This window comes from Myxocyprinus asiaticus, chromosome 13 (assembly GCF_019703515.2).
Source record: "Myxocyprinus asiaticus isolate MX2 ecotype Aquarium Trade chromosome 13, UBuf_Myxa_2, whole genome shotgun sequence".
In the NCBI taxonomy this organism is placed as follows: Eukaryota; Metazoa; Chordata; class Actinopteri; order Cypriniformes; family Catostomidae; genus Myxocyprinus; species Myxocyprinus asiaticus.
This window is the reverse complement of record NC_059356.1, coordinates 42,257,398-42,281,530: the sequence shown is the minus strand read 5'-3', so window position 1 is coordinate 42,281,530 and position 24,133 is coordinate 42,257,398. Positions and strand designations below refer to the sequence as shown.

General features: G+C 38.9%; 2 protein-coding genes across 9 annotated transcripts in view; one reads left to right on the top strand and one right to left on the bottom strand.

Moving 5' to 3' along the window:
- LOC127450051 (testis-expressed protein 33-like) overlaps positions 1-24,133 on the bottom strand; it is a 304,945-nt gene that overhangs the window by 78,274 nt on the left and 202,538 nt on the right. The window lies entirely within an intron of this gene.
- Positions 1-24,133, top strand: part of LOC127450007 (nucleosome-remodeling factor subunit BPTF-like) — a 61,676-nt gene that overhangs the window by 16,153 nt on the left and 21,390 nt on the right. For 4 of the 8 annotated variants that reach the window (XM_051713687.1, XM_051713691.1, XM_051713686.1 and 1 more), the window contains exons 4-18: positions 4,368-4,580; positions 4,849-5,019; positions 7,202-7,387; positions 7,521-7,669; positions 9,168-9,511; positions 9,611-9,742; positions 10,402-10,531; positions 10,642-10,777; positions 10,874-11,248; positions 12,274-14,092; positions 18,688-18,812; positions 18,910-19,038; positions 19,165-19,315; positions 20,402-20,522; positions 22,553-22,784. In XM_051713687.1, coding sequence (XP_051569647.1) covers positions 4,368-4,580; positions 4,849-5,019; positions 7,202-7,387; positions 7,521-7,669; positions 9,168-9,511; positions 9,611-9,742; positions 10,402-10,531; positions 10,642-10,777; positions 10,874-11,248; positions 12,274-14,092; positions 18,688-18,812; positions 18,910-19,038; positions 19,165-19,315; positions 20,402-20,522; positions 22,553-22,784 — 4,413 coding nt within the window. Of the gene's footprint in view, positions 1-4,367; positions 4,581-4,848; positions 5,020-7,201; positions 7,388-7,520; positions 7,670-9,167; positions 9,512-9,610; positions 9,743-10,401; positions 10,532-10,641; positions 10,778-10,873; positions 11,249-12,273; positions 14,093-18,687; positions 18,813-18,909; positions 19,039-19,164; positions 19,316-20,401; positions 20,523-22,552; positions 22,794-24,133 lie in introns of all 8 variants that reach the window. The other 4 variants (XM_051713694.1, XM_051713692.1, XM_051713688.1 and 1 more) reach the window with 3 other exon arrangements.

Sequence of the window (24,133 nt, the reverse complement as noted above, 5' to 3'; positions counted from 1 at the left end):
CAGCCCTAGTGATTAACCAGTTTAACACCATGACGCACATTTTATGCAATAAACGATTAAGTGTTGGCATTCTCATTTTATGGTGGTGGAAAACGGGAATGTACTGTTTGACAGCAGTTGTGTATGTTTTAATATTGTTAATAGTAACTTCTGCAAATTATGTTGTACTAGTCGCATATCTGTAATGAATGCCTTCTATTTGGATAATCTCTACTCTGGATTTTTATTGCTGCACCACACAAACAAATGGGCTGTTTTATTTGCTTGTTTGGCTGTGCTCAGACAGTCAATTGTTTGATTTTGAAGTCAAATTTATTACTGGTTCATATTTAGTTGTTCTGATCTGTTATTTTAAAGGAATATTCAGGGTTCAATACAAGTTAAGCTCAATCGACAGCATTTGAGGGATAGTGTCTATTACAACAAAAATAAATTTCGATTCATCCCTACTTTAATAAAAAGCAAAAATATGGGTTACAGTGAGGCACTTACAATAGAAGTCAATGGGGCCAATCTGTAAATGTTAAAATACTCTCTGTTTCAAAAGTATAGCCACAAGACATAAACAGTATGCGTGTAAACATGATTTTAGTGTGATAAAATAGCGTACTAACCTTTCCTGTGTAAAGTTAGATCCAATTTTACAACTTTGTTGCCATGATGACATAACGCTTTAAACCCTAAAGCGACTTTTAAAAATGTCTATTTATACAAATTTACGCACAAATAAAGTGCAAGTTTTAACAGAATAATTAATGTAAGTGCTTTTATCAAATTATAAGCTTCACGTTTCTGCCTTTAAATCCTCAAAAAATTGGCCCCATTCACTTCCACTGTAAGTGCCTCACTGTAACCTCGATTTTAGTTTTGTTGTTTTTTTTAAAGAAAAGGAGGGACGAGTCTGAAATATTTTCTGTGGTAATCAACATTATGCCACAAATGCTGTCGATTTAGCTTGACAGGTATAGAACCTGGAACATTCCTTTAAAGAGAGTGGCCAAAGTGTTGCCTCAACCAACAAGTTTTCTGATTGGTAGTGTAACGGGAGCCAGCAGATAGATAGCTGTGCAATATGTATAAACTTCACTCTCCTGACCTCAAGAGGTGCACTAGTGAATGACGTTAGAGGCTGTAGCCTTTAGCCTCCTTGTTAGCGCACCTGCCTCCCATGCCGGAGATGGCGGTTCGAGTCCCGTACGGAGCGGGTAGAACAGGAGCGTCACAATGGTGCCGTGACCCGGATGGGAGTGAGGATTGGGGGGGTGAGTGTAAAGGGAGCCAGCTGATGGATAGCTGTGCAATATGAATAAACCTCACTCTCCTGACCTCAAGAGGTGCACTAGCGAATGACACTAGAGGCTGTAGCCTTTAGCCTCCTTGTTAGCGCACCCACCTCCCATGCCGGAGATGCCGGTTCGAGTCCCGTACGGAGCGGGTAGTACAGGAGCGTCACATTAGCACTATTCCTAGTGTTAATTTGTGTTTGTTTGCCCAAATCCCATGTTGTCTATAGTAGTGATATTGCTATCCGGTCAAAAAAATAACTTTTTGCCACACCTGGCAGCGAATTCAGAAAATTTTCAGGCCACGAATGTTTTATCCTAGCAAAACTGTATTTTGTATTACAGGGCTCGACAATAAGGACTGCTCGATGGCCCAGGGCCAGTGTGCGAGAGGTTCGGGCCAGTTGCAAGAACTGCCACTTGCCCGATCGGGCCAGTGCTGCATTCATAATGTTAGTGTTAGCAGACAACAAGAGAGAGAGCACAAAAAATACAAGGAACGAACAAAGTCTTCTAACCGAGCACTCGGAGACAAGAGAGTGTGATTATATATAGCTCGCAAAGATGCGCGTGCACATAATATACTGGACGCGGCGAGGCACAGTCGCGTGAGCGCACGAGCGTGCAGACACTGAGCGCGCTCTCCTAGAACTGTCCTCACTCTTTTCCAGGTGTCTTAGCAGCAGCAATTACCAATGTGTAGAAAAGGAAAATTTCAGGAATTTCGCAGTGGGATTGCACGTGCTGCGCAACATTTTAAGTATCCCTGCACATTTTTCACAGTGCGTGAAATTGCCTCATTTTTTCAATTTAACATGTTGGTGTAAATTAGTAATCCACACATTGGAACACAAGAAATCAACAGTTTATTTATGTTGGACTGTTTATCTCCGTGCAGCGTAGACACTGTTTAATGTGCACGTGCACTCGCAAATGGACAGAGTGCAAGTATTGTTCCACAGAAGAAGAAAAAAACAGCCATCCTCATAACACACCTGTTTCTTTTCTCATTTCTGTAGCCTACAGGTATTTTCTGTCTGTGCTTTGAGTATCAGTCAGTTTTGGTCTTGTTTGGGTTGTCTACAGTGCATCCGGAAAGTATTCACAGCGCTTCACTTTTTCCACATTTTGTTATGTTACAGCCTTATTCCAGAATGGATTAAATTCATTATTTTCCTCAAAATTCTACAAACAATACCCCATAATGACAACACAAGATAACAAAGGAGTGGCTACAGGACAACTCTGTGAATGTCCTTGAGTGGCCCAGCCAGAGCCCAGACTTGAACCCGATTGAACATCTCTGGAGAGATCTGAAATTGGCTGTGCACCGACACTCCCCATCCAACCTGATGGAGCTTGAGAGGTCCTGCTAAGAATGGGAGAAACTGCCCAAAAATAGGTGTGCCAATCTTGTAGCATCATACTCAAAAAGACTTGAGGCTGTAATTGGTGCCAAAGGTGCTTCAACAAAGTATTGCGCAAAGGCTGTGAATACTTATGTACATGTGATTTTTTTCGTTTTTTATTTTTAATAAATTTGCAAAGATTTCAAACAAACTTCTTTCACGTTGTCATTATGGGGTATTGTTTGTAGAATTTTGAGGAAAATAATGAATTTAATCCATTTTGGAATAAGGCTGTAACATAACAAAATGTGGAAAAAGTGAAGCGCTGTGAATACTTTCCGGATGCACTGTAGATAAGGGCTGATATTCACCTACTGTAAATTACACATCACAACTTAGAAACAAGGTCGCCTATCTCATGAATTCTCATGTTTGATTATATTCAGCTAATAATCAAATCTTTAACTCAGTGATTAAATCTTTGATCCTGCTTGTGAAAACACTACACATGAACCAGAAGTTGACAGCATGACTAAACGGGTGACCGAAAAAACCATTCTTTGCTTCACAGAACTCTTCACTTAAAAACACTTGTAAATGGCAAGACGGCTGAGGTTAATATGATGTATTTATGAATTTGTATCTGTAATGCACTAATATGAGGTTACATAAGGCATAAATAATAAATTATATGCAAATTATAAATGTGATTCAATTTTGGGGGAAATTGTCTTAAAATACAGATACAAAAATATTTTGCTTCGACACATTATTTTAAAGCCATGATGGTAAAAACAGCTATTTTTCATTTTTGTGTTGGGGCCAGTGGAAATTTTGGCAGGGCAAGTAAAAATCTGAAGCACTGGCCCAACTGGGCCAGTAGAAAAATCCTTAGCGTTGAGCCCTGCATTAGAGCAAACAGCTTTGGAATCATTTGTTTTTATCGTGCATGTTTAACGTAAACAGCACAGCTAAAAGTTAATCAATTGACAACTGAAAAACTTTGTTTTTCTGTTTCAAAAGTGGCTTTTTCTTTGCAGTTTTTCCCATAAGGCCTGCACCCCTAATATTAACTATCAATATAATATTAATTAATTAATAAGACATGCCAGTCTATTGTATACTGTGGCAACTCAAAAAAACAAACACAAAGACAATGTTAAGCTTCACTTAATGAACCAAATAGCTTTCAGCTGTGTTTGATATAATGGCAAGTGATTTTCTAGTACCAAATTAGCAGTTTTGCATGATTACTCAAGGATAAGGTGTTAGAGTGATGGCTGCTGGAAATGGGGCCTGTCTAGATTTGATCAAAAATGACTTTTTTTAAATAGTGATGGTGCTGTTTTTTAGATCAGTAATGTCATGACTATACTTTGTGATCAGTTGAATGCCACTTTGGTGAATTAAAGTACCAGTTTCTTTCCATAAGAGCAAAATTATGTTATATATAATATACACACACACACACACACAATTTGTATTGATTTTAATCACTTACGTTGCCTACAAAATCGAGGGTTTGGCTAGTGTGTTTACGTTGCAAATAAAAAAAAAAAAAAAAAAAAAAAAAAAGCACTGGCCAGTGATTTTATTTATGTGCCAAAACCACGTTGTGCTCACATTTGGTGCTAGCTATCTCTCAGGACATGCATAATAGTCTTTGTGCATAATGCATTAATTGGTTTCTTACAGACCTTTTTGACTGGAATATTTTTCTTCTGCTTTTCTCCAGATGTGATCTTGGACCGTCTGAAAGCCAAGCAGGAGGCGGAGCTTGAGGAGCTGAAGCGACGGGCAGCGGAAGAGGCTGAGAAGGCCAGACAGGATTCTGAATCAGGGTCTGGCGAACCAGGCGTGACCGATATGAAGACCCCTGCAAATGGATCGTTTCCACAGCAAGACTCCAGTAATGGAAATGCATCGAGCGATCATACTTCTGCAAACAGTGAGACGTGCAGAAATCTCTCTATGCTTCTAACAGCTGTATTCACAAAATATTGTTTCTTTTTTTTATGTAAATTTCAACATTAGAAATAGCAAGGACATTGTTCTAATAAAAATCATACAAGCACATGCAATTAAAAATCCTTAGGCAAAATTAATGGGTGCGTCATTTACAATGTCTGTTTGTGATCTATTGTTTGTCATGTCCTCGATAGCAAAAAGTATTTTCTCATCTTCAACTTTTCTTCTTTTATCCATTCAAATTTCAGCTGTAGCTACCCCAGCCCATGAGGAGCCCACCAGTATTCCTAAGCCCACGGCAAACAGCTCAATCGTTCCACCTAAAACCGAGTCCCAGAGTCCCACGGGGAATGCCACGGCTTCGTCTTCCAATACTGATGAGAAAGGGGAACCTGCAGAGGGGGTGAAAGAGTTGGCAGGTATGGCGAATGGTTCCATAAAGATACTTTTGCTTTGTGATCAAGTCATATAACATTGTTATACCAAGACTGTCTCAACCTGTTAGCTGCACAATGTTCTCACTCTGACTGAGCTAATGTTATTTTCTTGTAATGAAACAAATCCCCGGTTGGCTCGAGTGACTGTCTACTCTTCCCAGCCACCTTTGTTCAACAGTACAGTCTATAGAGTAGTACTGGATCTCTGCCATCATCAGTGTCTTTGGCATATCATGTTTACTTAGAGTGTAGAGCCTGTCTGTGTTATTTTGGAATAGGGTTACCAAAGTCTTTAATGGAATACTGCTAAGTACTGCTGTGGTAAAGATAATGCCGTATAATTTTTATTCATTGAGGTAGGGATGTCCCAATAATGCTCCGATACCAAAAAACAATACTGATGTACGAATTTCACTGTATAATCTTTCAGTGCACAACTTAAATCACGTTATGTCCTAGTGTGATTATTAACTACAAAGGCTGCGATTTAATGAGATAAAATATATTTGCATGTGCTGCGAACTTCAAATTGATTGTGTAAAGTCGGCTACTTGTACACGAAAATACATTTATATCTATACAGAAAACACCATCATGAGCAGCGCACGCTCTGTTTGTAGTAGATGACAGCAGCGCGCTGATTCACTTTGTTGCACGCAGCACATACAGACTACACTTTGATTTAATGAAATGGCAGCTTTTTGCGGTTTCATAATCACACTGGCTCTGTGTTCCAAACAGGATAAATCAACCTCCGAAGGGCACTTTGAAGGGAGAACAATCATGATAGTAATGCTATGAGATTGCATCAAACAACATTTCCAGTAAAAATTATATTATTTGTAAACAAATGATAATAATAATAATAATATATTATAATGGTAATATATAGTAATATATCTCAATCATGCACCTTTAACTTTAAAACCATCTGGCTTTTATTTTGACATTCTGAACTCTCCAGGAGGTCCTGTATGTGTCTGTTTGTAGGAAAGTTCACAGTAGTTTAATTCGCTTCTTATTCAAATTCTGGTAAAAAAGCACCTTCGGTGCCGTTCTAAATTCATATTATAAGTGAACCGAACTATTGAGCATCTACATCTGAGATGTTGTTTGTGAGTAGCGCTCAAATATTGCGCACCGCGTGAAGGCTAAAAATAGCCGCGAGTGTGTGTGCAAACAGAGCAGCGCCATTCACTGACACGCTGGAGCTGCGCGTGCATTTTATACATTTACTTATTAAACACAGCCTTTTGTGATTCACAGAGCTGTCGCACAACTTCAAGTGGCTTTGAATGCACAAGTCATATGAACTACTTTAATGGTGTTTTTATGGTTCTTTTATGTAATTTTTGGAGCTTGACAGTAATGAACATGACTAACACACAGTATCGGATTTGGATCGGGCTCGTTGGACCGTTACCCGATCCGTTTAAAAACGTCAGTATCGGAGCCGATACTGATCCAGGTGATGATAAAATAAAAACTGAAAAAATAAAACAAAAAAACAGGTATCTGTATCAACGAGTACCGAAAAGGTAGTATTGGACACTAGCGTATGACTTAGTGCATACTGCACAGTATATACTATTTACTAGTGGTCAACCGCTATGGGTTTTTCAATAGCCGATACCGATATCTAGAGAGCAGGACAGCTGATAGCCGATATAAACGTAATACAATTTAACAACAGCAAGTCAGATGTACACAAAAGTGAAACAAACACTTATTTTATGCAATATTTACTCATTTGCATGAACTTGGGGGAGAAAAAAAAACATGAAAACCAAATACTGAACATCTTTTGGTAGGTTTTGGAACTGATACAAGGGAAAATTAACACTTCTGCTAATTGGCCAAGTGAACACATTTATTGGCTGATACGATAATCGCAAAATGGCCAAATTTTGGTCTATCACTACTATTTACTGTCTACAAAAAGATATTATCAATTTTTGTGTAAAAATGTAAAAAAAAAAAAAAAAAAATTATATGTAACCCCTTTCGTCAGTCAAGAAAGTGATGCTAAAATTGCTTCTGAAATTGCACCCCGTTTCAGTGTTATGATAGCATGTATTATGAGTAGGCTATTCCAAACATGCCTACGGTGTTATGCTGGATTGTTACTAATTAAACGTCCATTCCCATTAATACTATTCCTTAGGTAAGAGTTCAGAGTCTGTTGGTCAGGGTGATGGGGATTCTGTACTAGAAACTGAACCTCCGCAGACTGCAGATGAGAACAGCTGCAGCAGTCATTTCTCCATCTCTGACTGTCTGCGACCTCTGGAAGAGCCCGACCTGGCAGACCGCTCCTCACAGTCTTCACTAAACAGCCAGGATGATGCAGGTGTGCACACTCGCACTCTCATTCACACTCATAATATAAGATGGACCATAAGGAAAGCTGCAAATGTTTTTGAACATTGTGCTCCAGCTCATTACAGTCTCAAAATGACTGATGTTGTAACTGCATTGTTTAGGTGAGGGTAAAGCTAATGGAGATGGCACAAAGACAGGATCTTCGCGCATGGTTACCCGACTCCGGAACCCTGACAGCAAGCTCAGCCAGCGCAAGGTCATGCAGGACAAAGATGGCAGCTCTCAGGATGGTAGTAAAGCACTTAGAGAGGTAAGACTAAATTTTTTTTTAATTGAGATTAACATATACACTCACCGAGCACTTTATAAGGAACATTATGGTCCTAATAAAGTGCCCAACATAGTCTTCTGCTGTCGTAGCCCTTCCACCTCAAGGTTTGACATTTTGTGCATTCTGAGATGCTATTCTGCTTACTACAATTGTACAGAGTGGTTATCTGAGTTACCGAAGCCTTTCTGTCAGCTCCAACCAGTCTGGCCGTTCTCCGTTGACCTTTCTCATTAACAAGGAGTTTCCATCCACAGCACTGCCACTCACTGGACGTTTTTTGTCTTTGGAGACTGCTGTGCGTGAAAATCCCAGGAGATCAGCAGTTACAGAAATACTCAAACCAGCTGGACTAGCACCAACAATCATGCCACGGTCACTCGGATTACATTTTCTCCTCATTCTGATGGTTGATGTGAACATAAACTGAAGTTCCTGACCCGTATCTACGGTGCATGATTTAATGCATTGCACTGCTGCCACACGATTGGCTGATTAGATAATCGCATGAATAAGCAGATGTACTGGTGTTCTTAATAAACTCCTCTGAGTGTAGATTTAAGTAAATAAAGTAAGAAAATTCTTTCTTGCAGGTTGATGATGCTTTGGAAAAAGTGATATATTATTGCTTGGGTCATAACTCATACAACTTTGCTATCAATTGTACATGTTAGGGATGCACTGGCTAAAAGTTAATTTTATGTAATGGCTGATAATCGATATGATGCCAGGTATTCTAAATTAAAGGTTGAATGATAGTGGATTTTGCAGAGACGATAACTAATGTGGTTGGAAAGGCCGATAACCGATTAATCGGCCGATAGTTTTTAAAATTGATTATGCAGTTTATTGTTCAAGCAGAATACCCCAAATAACCAGAAAAATTACGATTTGGTGCATAACATGGGACTGTTTTAAGTATAAACAAGCCCGAAACACACCGGGGACTCTTATTTTGAAATGATGAAAAAATTATCGTCAAGTATCGCCATAGATTTTTGCAGATAACGATAGTTCCAAAAAGCATTCATTAAAACCGATATATCGGTCTACCTCTATTCTAAATCTGTATTGTTATATATACTGTATACTACTAATATGTAGTGGACTGATGAATATTTTACAATGGCCGATATCTGTTTTTTGGCCAATACAGAGAACAAAGTGGTCGATATATTACTGATAAACGCATAAAATAATTTAATGATAGAAAATGTTACAAAATTAGTAAAATAAAAGGACCACAAAAGAGCAAAATTGTTGTTTAATCAGAACAATAGTGAAACTAAAATACAATACTGGCCGGCACCAGTATGGTCAGCAATATATCATGCATCCCTATTACATTATATGTAATGTACTCATACTAATTACACTTATGTAAAATTGTGTATTTGACTTAAAACATGGGATTGTTTGTCTGTATTTGTCTTCTGTAGTTATTGTGCACTGACTGTAGATCATGTGAATATTATTTTAGACTCCTCCACTGTCATCTTTTGGCTCTTTCAAGAGAGACTCAACCAAGCAGAGTGGCCATGGCAGTGGCTTTTTCAAGCTGGGCCACGAGGGCAAATTCCGTGTCTACCACAACCAGTACAGCACTAACACCCTCGCTCTAAACAAGCATCAACACCGTGAGGACCACGACAAGCGCAGACATCTTTCCCACAAGTTCTGCATGACCCCTGCTGGTGATTTCAAGTGGAACGGTTCACTATATGGCTCAAAAGCTCTGACCGTGTCCACTCTAAGATTAACCATCATCCAGCTGGAGAACAATGTCCCTGCTCCATTTCTACATCCAAATTGGGCATCACACAGGTAAACATCTTTCAGGAATTGGTTTTGTGTCCATCCTGTCTGGACAAAAATGTTTCAGTCATTTAACCATGTTGTCCTGTGACCTTTTTCTTGCTGTAGGTCAAACTGGATAAAGGCTGTCCAAATGTGCAGCAAAGCGAGAGAGTTTGCTTTGGCTTTGGCCATTCTGGAGTGTGCAATAAAACCAGTGGTCATGCTCCCAATATGGAAGGATTCTCTGGGTCACACAAGGTCTGTTTAAAAAATATATATATTTACATATATATAAACCATTTCACCATCCTTAAAACATGAAATTTCTTTTTTTTTTCCAGTTTGCTCCATAGTTTCAGTTTGGTCACACATGCAAACCTTTTCAGTAGAGTTGATAACGACAACTTAGAAGACAGACAGATTCTCCTATAATAGCAGCCTTCATAGCATGTATTTTCTAATTTCTTTGATATTAAAACAAAAAACAAATTTATTTATTGAACATTCACAATAAAGAATCATTTGCTTGGCAAATACAAACTTGGAGATCCAGCCGTTAAGTTGTCTGCTGTTTGAACATTTGGTAATGCATTATTTGCTTCTCTTAAGTGGTTTTGTTTAATTATTTTCTGAATGTGCATATTTGAACTACAAATTGCACAATTATTATGTAGTAAATCGGCTTCAATTAAGTGTCATATGCAGTTTATTGTTAGAGCAATGAAATGCTAATTTGCATGTATTCTTTTCCAACATGATATCCTTATATACTAATATACTGCACTTCATCGCATCGAAACAGAAATCAACATTCGGTGTACTTCACCTAATGCCATTGCTGGAAGCTTTCCAAAAATATACTGTGAGTCACCTTTATGTCCCAGTTTTGGTGTTTATTCTGCTGCATCTTACTGCAGGCTTCATCGTATGACCTCTGTGGAGCGGGAAGAGAAAGAGAAGGTGAAAAAGAGGGAGAAAAAACTGGAGGATGAAGAGACAATGCAGCAAGCCACATGGGTGAAGTACACTTTCCCCATCAAACACCAGGTACTGCACAATATCTGCTAGTTGAGGTGTTTCATTGAACATTATAAGAGTCAACTGCAACATTTGAGCTGTAGGCGTCCAGTAACTTCTGTTTAAATGTCCTTTTAAAGGTGTGGAAACAGAAGGGAGAGGAGTACAGGGTAACTGGGTATGGAGGCTGGAGCTGGGTAAGTAAGACCCACGTCCATCGCTTTGTCCCAAAGCTACCTGGAAACACCAATGTCAACTACCGGAAAGCACTAGAGGGTATGTTTGCTTGTAGAGAACGCTAAAATAATCACGCTCTCTGTGATAGAAAAAAAATATTTTTGCAGAATCTGTCTGATATAATGTATTTTTTAGCAGCTAAAACTGGAATGGACAATCAGGCAGCTCTTTTAGAAGCACCTAAAACTTTGGTAAAAACAGATGAAGTCTCTACTCAAAACGTGGCTAAAACGGATAACGTCCCAATCACATCATTGGATGCTTCTGAAGAACAGCTATCTGTGGAGAAAGATCATGTGTTAAAAGATGAAAAAGGGGAGGAAAAGTTTAAAGAAACAGATGTTGAAAAGGTTGAAGAAAAGGAGGTTGAGAAAGTTGAAGAAAAGGAGCTTGAGAAATTTGACGAAAAAGAGGATGTAAAAGTTAAAGAAAAGAGTGATGAACAAAATGAATCTGTGGAAAAAATGGACACTAGTGCTCCAAATTCTGATGATGTAAATGATGATAAAGGTATTTGCATTTTTTGTTAAATAAAAAATCTTAGTTCTGAAAAATCTTTTGTTGTACCAAAGAAAATGACTCAGGAATGTCTTAATACCTATTGTCTTTTTTGTAAATACCCTGCTGGAAAAAAAAAACTGCTTAGACCAGCTAAAGACCAGCTTGGCCATGCTAGGAGAACTTCTAAACCTGTTTAAACCAGCTAACACCAGCAAATCACTATAGGCTGGTTTAAGCGTTTTGTTGAGTTTTTTTTTCAGCATGGTACTGAAAGGGAAAGTTCACCCAAAAACGAAGATTCTCTCATTTACTCACCCTTCTTCTGCAGAACAATGAAGATTTTTAGAAGAATATCTCAGCTCTGTTGGTCCATACAATGCAAAATTTTGAAGGTCCAAATATCACATAAAGGCAGCATAAAAGCAATCCATACAACTCCAGTGGTTTAATCAATGTATTCTGAACTGATCTGATCAGTTTTGGGTGAGAACAGACCTAAATGTAATTCATTTTTCACTATAAATCTTGACAGCAGCCTCCTTGGCTATTGTGATTTCAAAAATGGTTACACTTCCTAGCGCCATCTAGCACTCTGCGCATGCGTCAAGCACTGGGAAGTTTAATCTTGCTTGAAATCACGATCGCACCTAGAAACTGCAATGGCAAGATGTACAGTGAAAAAGGAGTAATGTTTTGGTTTGTTCTCACCCAAAACTGAATGGATTGCTTCAGATTACATTGATTAAACCACTGGAGTGGTATGGATTACTTTAATGCTGCCTTTATGTGATATTTGTACTTTCAGAGTTCTGGCCACCATTGACCTGCATTGTAAGGACCTATAGAGCTGAGATATTCTTCTAAAAATCTTAATTTGTGTTCTGCAGAAGAAAGAAATTCATACACATCTGGGATGGCATGAAGGTGAGTAAATGATGAAAGAATTTTCATTTTTTGGTGAACTGTTCCTTTAAAAAAACCATAAAATTTTTAGCTTATAGTTGCCAATGTGTCTCTGTTTTTCATGTTTGCAGCTAACATTACAAACAATTCACCCTCATCAAATGACTCCCCTTCCAAAGGAGAGTCTTTTGAAAATGAGGTAACAAAGAATAGTGCTCCGAGTCAAACTCAACAGTCTTTCTGCTATGATGTTGTGAACGTCAGTGAGGGCTTCCTGCAACGCATTGCATACAAGAAGGTGGTCAAGGCTTCAAAACTTGATGGCCTTCTGGAGAGGCGGGTCAAACAGTTTGCCATTGAAGAAAAGCAAAGATTGGAGAAACTCAAGCAGACCACAGTTTCTAAACCCTCCACTGAAAAGTTCAAAGAAAACAAGGAGACAACCATTGCTGCTGAAGACCAAAAGGTCAAGACTGAAGGAAGTATCTCTGAAACTCAGAAAAATACCCAGGCAGATGGGGCTGCAGACCCAGCAATGCATCAAAAAGACCATGTGGTCAAAAAGCTGGATTTTAACCAAGAAGAAGAGCAAGCGAGTACAAATACTTCAGGACAGAAAAATAACCTGGATGTCAGGTTAAATGATTTCTGTGACTCGGCTCCTAAAGAACATCAACAAAAATCGCTAGAACCAGAATCCAAAGCACCCAGTCGAGTTGCAATGTCTGAGCTCAATGGAAACTCTCAAAATCTGGATCCAAGTGATCAACAAAATGCTATACTTGATAAAACCATCTCAGAAGGACTTACACCCGAAGATGCTGAGAAAAAGACTGTTGTTGAAAACATCGAGAATAATCTTGATGTACAAAAAGCTGTGTGTGTGCAACTAAATGGGAAAGATGATCCTGTGGATTCACCATGTAAGAATTTGACTGAAATTAACACAAAGGAGCTAACCAATAGCCTTGGCGAGGAAATCAAAGCAATACCGCCAAAGGAACCAGTGAAGTCACTATTGAATGGTGATTCCACTCAAGAGTGTCTTAAAGAATGGACTAATAGCTCGATTCCTGAAGTGAAATCTGAAGGAGAGAAAGGAGTTACCAAGTCTGACCCTGATTATCTACCACCTCCAAAAGTGGCCAAGTTGGAAAACAACACAGAAGGAACTGTAGACTCCTCGGTTAGCTCCTCTGTACCTGAACCTTCTTCAGTAGCTTCCAAGCCAAACATAAGTTCCGAGGTGCCTAATAATAGCTCAAAGGTGGAGCTGATGCAAGTCGAGGAGTCAAAGCCTCTTGTACCTTCTCCTGTCCCATCAGCGGAAGAGTCCAGCCTAAGCAGTGACCTCACCGAAAACAGTAGCAACATTAGCGAGATAACAACTGTAATTACTCAAGTCAGCACAACTACAACGACGGTATCCACTATGGCCCGCACGGTGTTGACATCAAGCCTTGCTTCCGATAACGGAATAAGTACATCCATGCCTGATTCTAAGGTGGAGTCAACCAGCTCTGTTTCAACACTCTTTACTAAAACTACCACTTCTGTTACTAAGGTCACAAACTCATCCCAGGATGCCATGGTAACAAAAGAGTCCAAGACCATTGTCACGGAAACTCTGACTGATACCAGGTCTGGTCCTAGTGGTTCCTCTGTGACCTCCATGACATTGAGCCAAGAATATTCCACCAAGGACAGAGTACAACTATTAAAGTTCTCTCGCACTAAGAAAACGCGTTCCGGGACGGCCTTGCCCTCGTACCGCAAGTTTGTAACCAAGAGTAGCAAGAAGAGCATCTTTGTGCTTCCCAACGACGAGCTAAAGAAGCTTGCAAGGCGTGGTGGCATTCGTGAAGTTCCTATCTTTAACTATAATGCCAAACCAGCCTTGGATATCTGGCCCTACCCATCTCCACGACCAACATTTGGGATCACATGGAGGTCTGTATCTTCATTTAATTCCTGATCTTGTTCGTCCCTGTTGGATGTTTTCTTCTCATCTTTCTGAACACATGAACTTGTCATATTATTAGTGGTGCTTGCTGAGGCGTCACTGTTATTATTGCTCCTACTTGGGGTTAGGGGTTTGTTTGCACCGTAAAGGCTAGGGACGTCCCGATACCGATACTGGTATCATGTCCGATACCGCACTCATGTACTGGTACTCGTAAAAATGCTCCGATACCAAAAACCGAAACCATCTGACGTACGAATGTCATTACGTAAACATTCAGCCCACAAATTAAAATCACATTATGTCCTATGTGAGATTTAACCACAAAAGCTACGAATTAATGAGATAAATATATAGTTTGCATGCAATTCAGATGCGAGCGCTTGTGAAGGTATGGAGACAGTGTTGTGCTGATGCCACTGCTCATACCTTTTCAGGATCCTCCAGTGTTTCCCCTAGGATTTTTTTCAGAAGCGGTGCTGTTGTGCGCACGTCCATGAGTCTGTAAAGCCGGAGCCGTATTTACGCGCATCGATGGAGCAATAGCATAAAATGACTTTAGAATTTATTATAGATGGGTTATTCATGTTCTCCTTGTCATGTGTGTGTTTATTTACTGGAGGGGAGTAAATAAAATGTATTAAAACATCTGAAAATTTATAACAATCTCACTGGGGGCTACTTTCTCAATTCTGACTTCTAGTTTTATTCAGATGGAATGATTTTTAAAGTATATAGTCTAATTATGGTCCTTCTCTTCAGTCACTTGTTTCTCAGCAAGATGTGATGCAACGTGCTGAATTACATTTATGTTGTTGGTTTTAGCTGTTACTTTTAACAAATATGTTAAAGGGCAGTTCACCCAAAAAATGAAATGTCTGTCATTGCTCAACCTCAATCCTCTATACTCTCTTCTGTGGAACACAAAAGATGATTTTAGGCAGAATGTTAGTTCCAGTCAGCATTCACTGTCACTGCATATTTATTTATTTTCTATAAAATGAAAGTGAATGGTAACTGAAACGTACACTCTTCCTAACATCTCCTTTTGTGTTCTGTGGAAGAAAGAAAGCCATAAAGGTTTTATCAGGAATTAACACTAAGTCGGTACTCACCAGTTACATTAAATGGCCTTTTAATATTGATTAAATGCATTGAAAATGTTTTATAAAATGATTATATATAATTATACATATAATATATAGTCCATATATATTATAGATCATAGTATTTAAATTACTATATTATTTATGCATATTTTTATATACTTAAAATATTTTGAATATTTATATTCCTGTAAAATACCTGTACAGGTCAGATGGGGCCTTAAAGAGATGGAGATGACAGATACAACAAGTGTTTAAGTGTCTCTCTTCTCCCTGCATTAGGTTCTCTTCACCCAGAGTAATTTTGGTAGCATTTTACACAAAGCATTTTTGCTGTTTCTGCCTTTCTTGTCAAAGGTCCTGTAATATGTGGGAGCGATATGAAAGGTGGAAAAACTAGATCACTCCGATGTTGCGCGCTTTTATGTTAACAGCTTTGCTTTGTTGATTATAAACAGGAGCGCATCGCTTACTTATCGAGATGTGGTACAACGCCATTCGCATGTTGAATCAAGTTCAGTAAATATGCGACAAACTTACTTGAGACTTTCTCTCTGTGCGCGCTAACACTAAACTCAACAAGCGTTCAATGTTCTGCACGAGAGAGTGAAAGATGGATGTGGTAGAGCTGATTTATTTGCGCACATTCTGGAATTACAGTTTGAAACAAAGACAAGACTATTGATTTAAATTGTTCATCTGTATGGATTGGTTTACTGATTCTCAGTTAAACGGTGACATCACTGAGTATGTGGATGTATTTGTGTGTGTTTAATTTCATATCACCATTCAACAGCGTGCATTCCGTGCAGTGTAGAAAGCAAGTGTTATGTTCCGTAAAGAATATTAATGATGAACCATGTGAAATTTCAGCTGTGGCACTCATTCAGGTGTGCCGCTGCTGAATCCATATATGGATAACACTGTCCTCCAAGGCTCATACAGGGAAAACATTGTCATGAGCATCTCGCGCTCTGTTTGTAGCAGATGACAGTAAACAGAGTACAAATTCACGTTGTAGCGTGAGGCACATACAGAGTATATACTTATTTAATTAAATAGCAGCCTTTTGCGGTTTAATAATCACTTTGAGTCATGTAGCGACCGGCTTTTTCAGAGTGGGAATCTGCCGTCAGCTCCTTGGTCAAAACCACACGGAAGCACTTCAAAATAAAAGCTCCGTCCAAATAAAGCTAAATTTGTAGGAAAAACTTATTTCAGAAATATATCACTACTGTAAAGTTATGTAATATTCACTGTAATACTACTACTACTACTACTACTACTAATAATAATAATAATAATAAATCAGTAGTAATTGTATTATACTTAAGCAGTATCTAACATCTGTGATGCTCTGTTGTGCAGCACTTTATTTGACAAAATATAACTCCAATGTTGTATTTTGGATTGTGCTGTGAGGTTCTGTATATAAGCACTTCATTTGATAAATACAATATGTTGAAAATTATATATTTTCATTTGATTAAAGTTGTAATGAATTCATTTATTTAAAGCTATACTATGCAATTTTTTTTTTTTGTTAAAAAAATAAAATGTTATTAATGAGAGAGTGCAACAAAAATCCATCTTCCAAATCGTGTCTTTACCCAAATACACTTTGATAAACCTATAATAATGATATTGTGTTATAAATATTTTAGAGCTGTCAGAACGGATTTCGCAGGAAATTGCATACATACGTCATTCACCCGTGCATGTTCACGTCATATCCAAAAGTTTGTTGGGTTACGTTGGGTTAAACTCCTCGTTGTTGCAATAATGTGGTTCTCGCTCTCGGTGGGGCACGTGGTGAGTTGTGCGTGGTGAGTTGTGCGTGGATGCCGCGGAGAATAGCGTGAGCCTCCACACGCGCTAGGTCTCTGCGGTAACGCGCTCAACAAGCCATGTGAACAGATTCTGAGATTCATCCTCTGCCACCCGGATTGAGGCAAGTCACTACGCCACCACAAGGACCTAGAGCACATTGGGAATTGGGCATTCCAAATTGGGGAGAAAAGGGGAGAAGAAAAAAAAACATCAGTGTTTCCAATAAGTCAAAACAACAACATAAGATATGGCACTTACCTGCTCAGATGACATGTTTTCGGATATCCGTCTTTTCCTTTCTTTCGTTATTTATTTGTCCATTCACTCTGATAAGATGTCCTCTATCCATGTGTACACCGGTGCCTTGAACCACATTCATCCGCGCAGAGTCGAAGCACAACTTACATCATTACCAAAACAATGTTCTTCCGCAAGACGCATGCAGTTTTATTTTTTTAACCGCTAGAGGACCAAAAGTTACATAGTGTAGCTTTAAACACCATTTTGAAGATAAAACTGAAATAAACTGTTGATATGGAGTTAAAAAAAAAAAAAAAGAAAAATGGGTATTGGACTCTGACTCATTCTCAGAAAAATGGTATCGGGACATCCCTAGCACAGGCCAAAGTCTACTTCGGTTTGCTGGTATGTCTTGCGCACAGTGCAGGTGAAGCACATTGCGCTTTACGTGCAGACTGTCCCAAGTGCAATCTGTTTTTTGTTTTTTTTAGACACCTGGAACACCCTACCTTTTTTCTTCTGAAAATGTAAATAACCTAGTTCAGCTTACACCGTTTGCCTTAAAGGGATAGTTTATGCCATCCCAGATGTGTATGACTTTCTTTCATCTGCTGAACTCGAAGATATTTAGAAGAGTATCTCCGTTCTTTTGGTCCATACAGTGTAAGTGAATGGGTGCCAACATTTTGAAGCTCCAAAAGACACATAAGTCAGCTTAAAAGTAATCCATAAGACTCCGGTGGTTAAATCCATGTCTTCAGAAGAGATATGATAAGTGTGGGTGAGAAACAGATCAGTTTTACTTTCTTCTTCTTGTGTTTTTGGTCCCCCTACTGGGCAGGGAGAAGAATTTCAAGCAAAAAAGGACTTAAATATTGATCTGTTTCTCACTCACGCCTATCATATCACACTGGAGTCGTATTGGTTACTTTTATGATGACTTTTTGGAGCGTCAACATTTTGGCACCCATTCACTTGCATTGTATGGACCTACAGAGCTGAAATATTCCTCTAAACATCATTATAATATAATTTTTGTTCTGCATAAGAAAGAAAGTCATACACATCTGCGATGGCATGAGGGTGAGTAATTGATGAGAGAATTTTCATTTTTGGGTGATCTATCTCTATAAGGGTTGGTGTAGCTCATCACTATTTCCATGTTGTTGGTCACAATTCGTGTTCAGGACTTTTCTCGTGGTAACAGTGTTGTCAGGGGGAGAGACAGGAATATTGATGCAAGCTCCCCTTCTCTGAATCTATCAAGAACAGGACTAGTCAGAGCAAATTTGTCACAAACCGACCATATAGGCTAATAAGATTTGTGTGAAAAGCTGAGATGCTAATTCCTTATCCATCTACATGATGGACAGTAAATTCTAATGAGATGGAGGTTGTCTTGGCAGATACCGACTCCAGACTGTGAGGTCTTTGGCTGGAGTAAGCCTAATGTTACGGCTGCTCTGGGCCTGCCTCAGATGGGACGATATGTCTGTGAAGCCTTCACCCGCTGTCGGGACAACACGAACAGGTTAGGACTCAATAGCTGTACCCTCACTTTAATGTTCACGTAGAACCTTTGAAGTCTGCATAGCAGGCTCAGTAACTTTTGCTCTGGTACTTCCTAGAAACATCTGACACCGATATCACCACCACTGAGATCATCAAGCGGCGAGATGTTGGGCCTTACGGCATTCGTTCAGAGTATTGCATCAGGAAGATAATCTGTCCCCTCGGTGTGCCTGAGACTCCCAAAGGTAATGGTAGCTCAAAGAGTCCTTATGGCTAAAAACAACACCCTGATCTACTGCCCGGCATACGTTCTCTATCATGCTAAGCTCAATAATGTCAATATTTGGCTTGTCCATCATTTCTTTGAACAGAGACTCCCACACCTCAAAGAAAAGGCTTACGATCTAGTGCTCTGAGACCAAAGAAACCTGAACCAGCGAAACAGACAGGGCCTGTTGTGATCGAAACCTGGGTGGCTGAGGAAGATCTGGAACTATGGGAGATTCGAGCCTTTACTGAAAGGTGGGAAATGCTTCTTTGCCGTCTTTTTCATGTTGTTTGCAACCAATGCAACTGTGACACAAACCAAAATGTTTTGGATGTTTGTGTCACCAAAGCAGAGGAATCAGGAAACAATTCAAGTCCACAATTTTACATTTATTAAGGCAAATCGGCTGGAGAAAAAACACAACCAAAAAGGAAAATCTTCAACAAAGGTCCCAGCAGGTCACAAAAAAAGAAACTCCAAACACAACTTTGAGGAATTTGGAAAGGCTTGCAGTATTTCCAACTAGTTTTCCTTATTCAACCCTCACACACATTCAGTCCTTTGTGAGAGACCTATATAGAGGGATGTTAATGAGAAATTCCATACAGGTGTGCACTATTCCGGAGGTTGGGGAATTGGCGCCATTTGGTGGCCACTTAATACCATCTACCACCAGGTCCTTCCAAATGTCACACAACTTACTCGTTTTCTTGAACTCAAATTATCAACAACAATCATCATGCATTCTACAAACACCAATGTTAAGTTGATTCTTCCAGTGTCCCTGCAAGTCATCGGAATATCATCAAGCTAGCTAGACTAAATGTGTTACCAATTAAAGTCATTTCACCTCTTCCCAATTGGTCAAACCAAATCGGCTTGATTAACCATATGAAGAACTCAAGCCAACAGTGCCCGGATTTTTTCGAAATGTTAAAAAATGATTGGACGCTCATAAGCCACTCGGCTGCGCTTGCAATACCTTTCACACAATGCGAGACATGACCGTACAGGTATCAACGATTGACATGATTTCTCCTGATGAAAAACGGTCGGGAGCACGCATGACAGGCTAAAATCGCACTGTGCACGCCCTCCCTAAAGAGCGCAAAGTATTTTTATTAATTCATTTATTATTATTATTATTATTTTTGCATCTAAACTTGTTTACACGAAGTTTCAATTTAGTAAATTTACATCAAGATTGTGTTACGCAGTGCAGTTTTAGGAAGTGATGCCCTGTTTCACTAACTTTTCAATTTACCTTTTCTCAAAAGACCATATTGTATGTTTTTGTTTACTTTTCCTTTTAAATCCTTCCGACTTGCTTGTTTTCACAGGGTTGAGAGGGAGAAGGCACAGGTGGCTGACCCGACTAAGGTTAGTGTGCAGAAGAAAGCAGAGGAGGTCAAGGCCCAGTTGGAAGCTCAGCTTAAGCAGCAGAGATTGGCAGCCCAGCAGGTGGGAATGTAGACATGTGCCCACCTGGGGCGCCCCTCTTTTCTAACCAGGGGCGCAATATTGAATGAAATGGGAATTCTTCCCTATGGGCCTGTTGGATTGGTTGTATCTTGAACCTGATAGCTTTTAATACTTTTGTTTTAATTTCAATTGTAGTTACACAAAAACAGAAGGTGTGTTCAAGAGTACAATATACATGCTTAAAATAATTGCAGTTATTTATAATCATCCATGGCTGATTTGTCACATCCATTTCTCCTAATACCCCATGCAATTTAATTTAATTAAATTTTTTTCTGTTGACTGAACTTTTTCATTCAGTTTCAATTTGACAAAAGTCAATAATAACAATCAAGGACAACATAATAGAATAAAAAACTTATTTCTATTGTGATCCTTTGTATTGAAACAACATTAAGTGCTTTTCCACCATCAGGCCGGAACGGAACGGTTACAGTAGCATTTCCACTTGAGCACAGTTAGGCAAGGCACGATTATAAACCGTTCTCAGCCCGGTTAGCTAACCGTACTCAACCGTTCTCAACCTTGCTGGTTGAATGGCTTTAGTACGAGGTGATGATTTTATTGATAGTTTAACTAGTATTGTAGCCTACATTTATTTTTCTACATGCCTTTTTCATCAGGGAAGTAGATTACTAGCTCATTTAAGCTCAGAATGCATCAATATATTCCCATATGCTATTTTCACATAATGCATATATAATATTTTGTCTATAAATATCCATTTTAGCTAGTCTGGGAACTTTTACCTTTCTGCATGCTCATATTCGGTGGCATACACAAGCCCTCAGTAAATAATGGTAAACCTTTCGCCTTTTTCTCTTTTCTTTCCTTTTTGCAACATGGTCCGTGTCTTTACTGTTTGTTAGCAGAGTAAAACCAGGGAAAAAGCAATCCTAAACACTGGAATATGCAATCATCCTCCATAGCGCACCGCGCTCGCTCCAGTGTCGCGACATCAGCAAATGACATATCTGTTACGTGCATTCTCCTGATTTCACTGCATCACAGTGGAGAAAAAAAAGCGTAACCGAGCCGTCTGGCCCGGATCGACACAGAACAGTATGGTTTTTCTATGAGAACTGTTCGGCCCGATTGTGGAAAATACGGCTATTGGCGTCAACTGGTACACTGCTATTAACAGCATCTGGCAATATATGTACATGTATTTAAAAAAAGAGATATATTGTAAAAAATTTGACCAATGCTATGTTTAAAAAAAAACGCCATTATACTACACAAAGTAAATGCTTTAAATGTCAGTAAATGGTTAGTTCACCCAAAAATGAAAATTCTCTCATCATTTACTCACCCCAATGCCATCCCAGATGTGTATGACTTTCTTTCTTCTGCTGAACACAAACAAAGAGATTTATTTCTACTCAGCTCTGTTGGTCCATACAATGCAAGTGAATGGTGATCAGACCTTTTGTAGCTCCAAAAATCACATGAAGGAAACAAAAGTAATTCATATGACTCCAGTGGTTAAATCCATATCTTGAGAAACAATAAGTCCATTTTTTATTCTAAATCTCCAATTTTTTTACTTTATTTTTACTTTTTAGATGTGAAACTGAAAGTGGAGATTTAGAATAAAAAAAGGACTTACATTTTTATCATATCGCTTCTGGAGACATGGATTTAAACACTGGAGTCTTAATGGATTACTTTTATGTTTCATGTATGTGGTTTTTGGAGCAACAAAGGTCTGATCACCATTTACTTGCATCTTGCACCTAAAGAGCTGAGATATTGTTCTAAAAGTCTTCGTTTGAGTTCAGCAGAAGAAAAAGTCATACACATCTGGGATGGCATGAAGGTGAGTAAATGATTTTTGGGTGAACTATCTCTTTAAGATTGTTTATCTAAAAGGTTTTTTTAACTCTCCGGTTAAGACCAACGGTATTGAATATGCATCTTAATGTCTACTTGCAACTTATGTTTATATGTAATTTGACAGTTTGATAATAGTCATAATGTAATACTATACTATATTAATTATATTGTAGAAACGGTTGGAGCAGCAGAAACCTGCAGGTACCAGCAGCACATGCACCCTAACCAGCGCACCTTCGACCCCTGGAACCACCACTCAGAAGGTGGTAGTGGGGTCTGTTGGCGGTCAGGTAACTACAGTGCCAAAAGTGGTGATGACCACTACCAAGCTGGGCTCTCCGGTGACATTCCAGCAAAACAAGAACTTCCAGCAGTCTTTTGCTTCCTGGGTCAAGCAGGGCCAAGGTAATTCAGGTCAGTCTTTCCAATGGTTATATGGAGGCATGGTCAAAGATTTAGTTTGACAATTTTTATTTGTTGTGTGTTTTCTTGCACTTTGGTGTATTTGGTTGGACAGAAGCTGAATTACCAGTTTGTAGCAGTGTCTTTTTTCACCTTTTAATTTGTGGTGTTGTTCTGTGGCCTGTTTTCAACACACGATATAAATGTATTGTCTAAATGGCATAAGTGAATGCAAGCAGTGCGATGATTATGGAATGCATTGAAATAAGAAAAGTCAGTGGTGCCTAGCTTATATCCTGAGAAAGATAAACAGTGAAAAGTCTAGACTGTTTTATTTTGCTGGTGCAGGACATCAGAATACCAGAGGAATGTCAGTATGTTGTATATTGCAATTAAAAATGAATCTTTCCAAAGCTGCTACTTTCTTTTTAGGCCTGAAACATACCCTACATGAACGCAAATGCTTGTAGCTAATGCTTGTCGGCATGTTTATTGCTAGCTACCTGAATAATAACACAAAACAATTCTGATAAAGTCATTTGACTAATGCTATCGTCCCCTTGAGTACTGAGGTTTGTTACCACCCAAGTAACACAAGAATCCCTGTTAAGTATGTACAGTGGTTCTGTGCATTAGCAATCCATTGGCCAAGCATCCGCATTGTGGCGTATGTTTCTAATTCTAACCTTAAAGGGATAGTTCACCCAAAAATTAAAATTCTCCCATAATTTACTCACCCTCATGCCATCATGCAAGGAATATTTCAACTCTGTAGGTCCATACAATACAATCAGTGTATACAATCAACTCTGACAGTCCAAAAAGCACATAAAGGCATCATAAAAGTAATCCATATGACTCCAGTGTTTTAATCCATATTTTCAGAAGTGATATGATAGGTGTGAGTGAGAAACAGATCTATATTAAAGTCATTTTTTGCTTGAAATTCTCCTCCCTACCCAGTGGGGGGCGGTATGCATGAAGAATGTGATTCACCAAAAACACAAGAAGAAGAATGTGAAAGCGATCTGTTTCTCACCGACACCTATCATATCGCTTCTGAAGACATGGCTTTAACCACTGGAGTCTTATGGATTACTTTTATGCTGACTTGTGTGACTTTTGGAGCATCAAAATTTTGCCACCCATTCAGTTGCATTTTATAGATCTCTTCATTTGAGTTCAGCAGATGAAAGCAAGTCATTCACATCTGGGATGGCATAAGGGTGAGTAAATGATCAGAGAATTGTCATTTTTGGGTGAACTATCCCTTTAAGGAATTTGCAAATTTGAGCACATTTTCGGAAGTTTACCCACCAGGAAATGTCCCCGAAATGGAGGTAATGTTATAT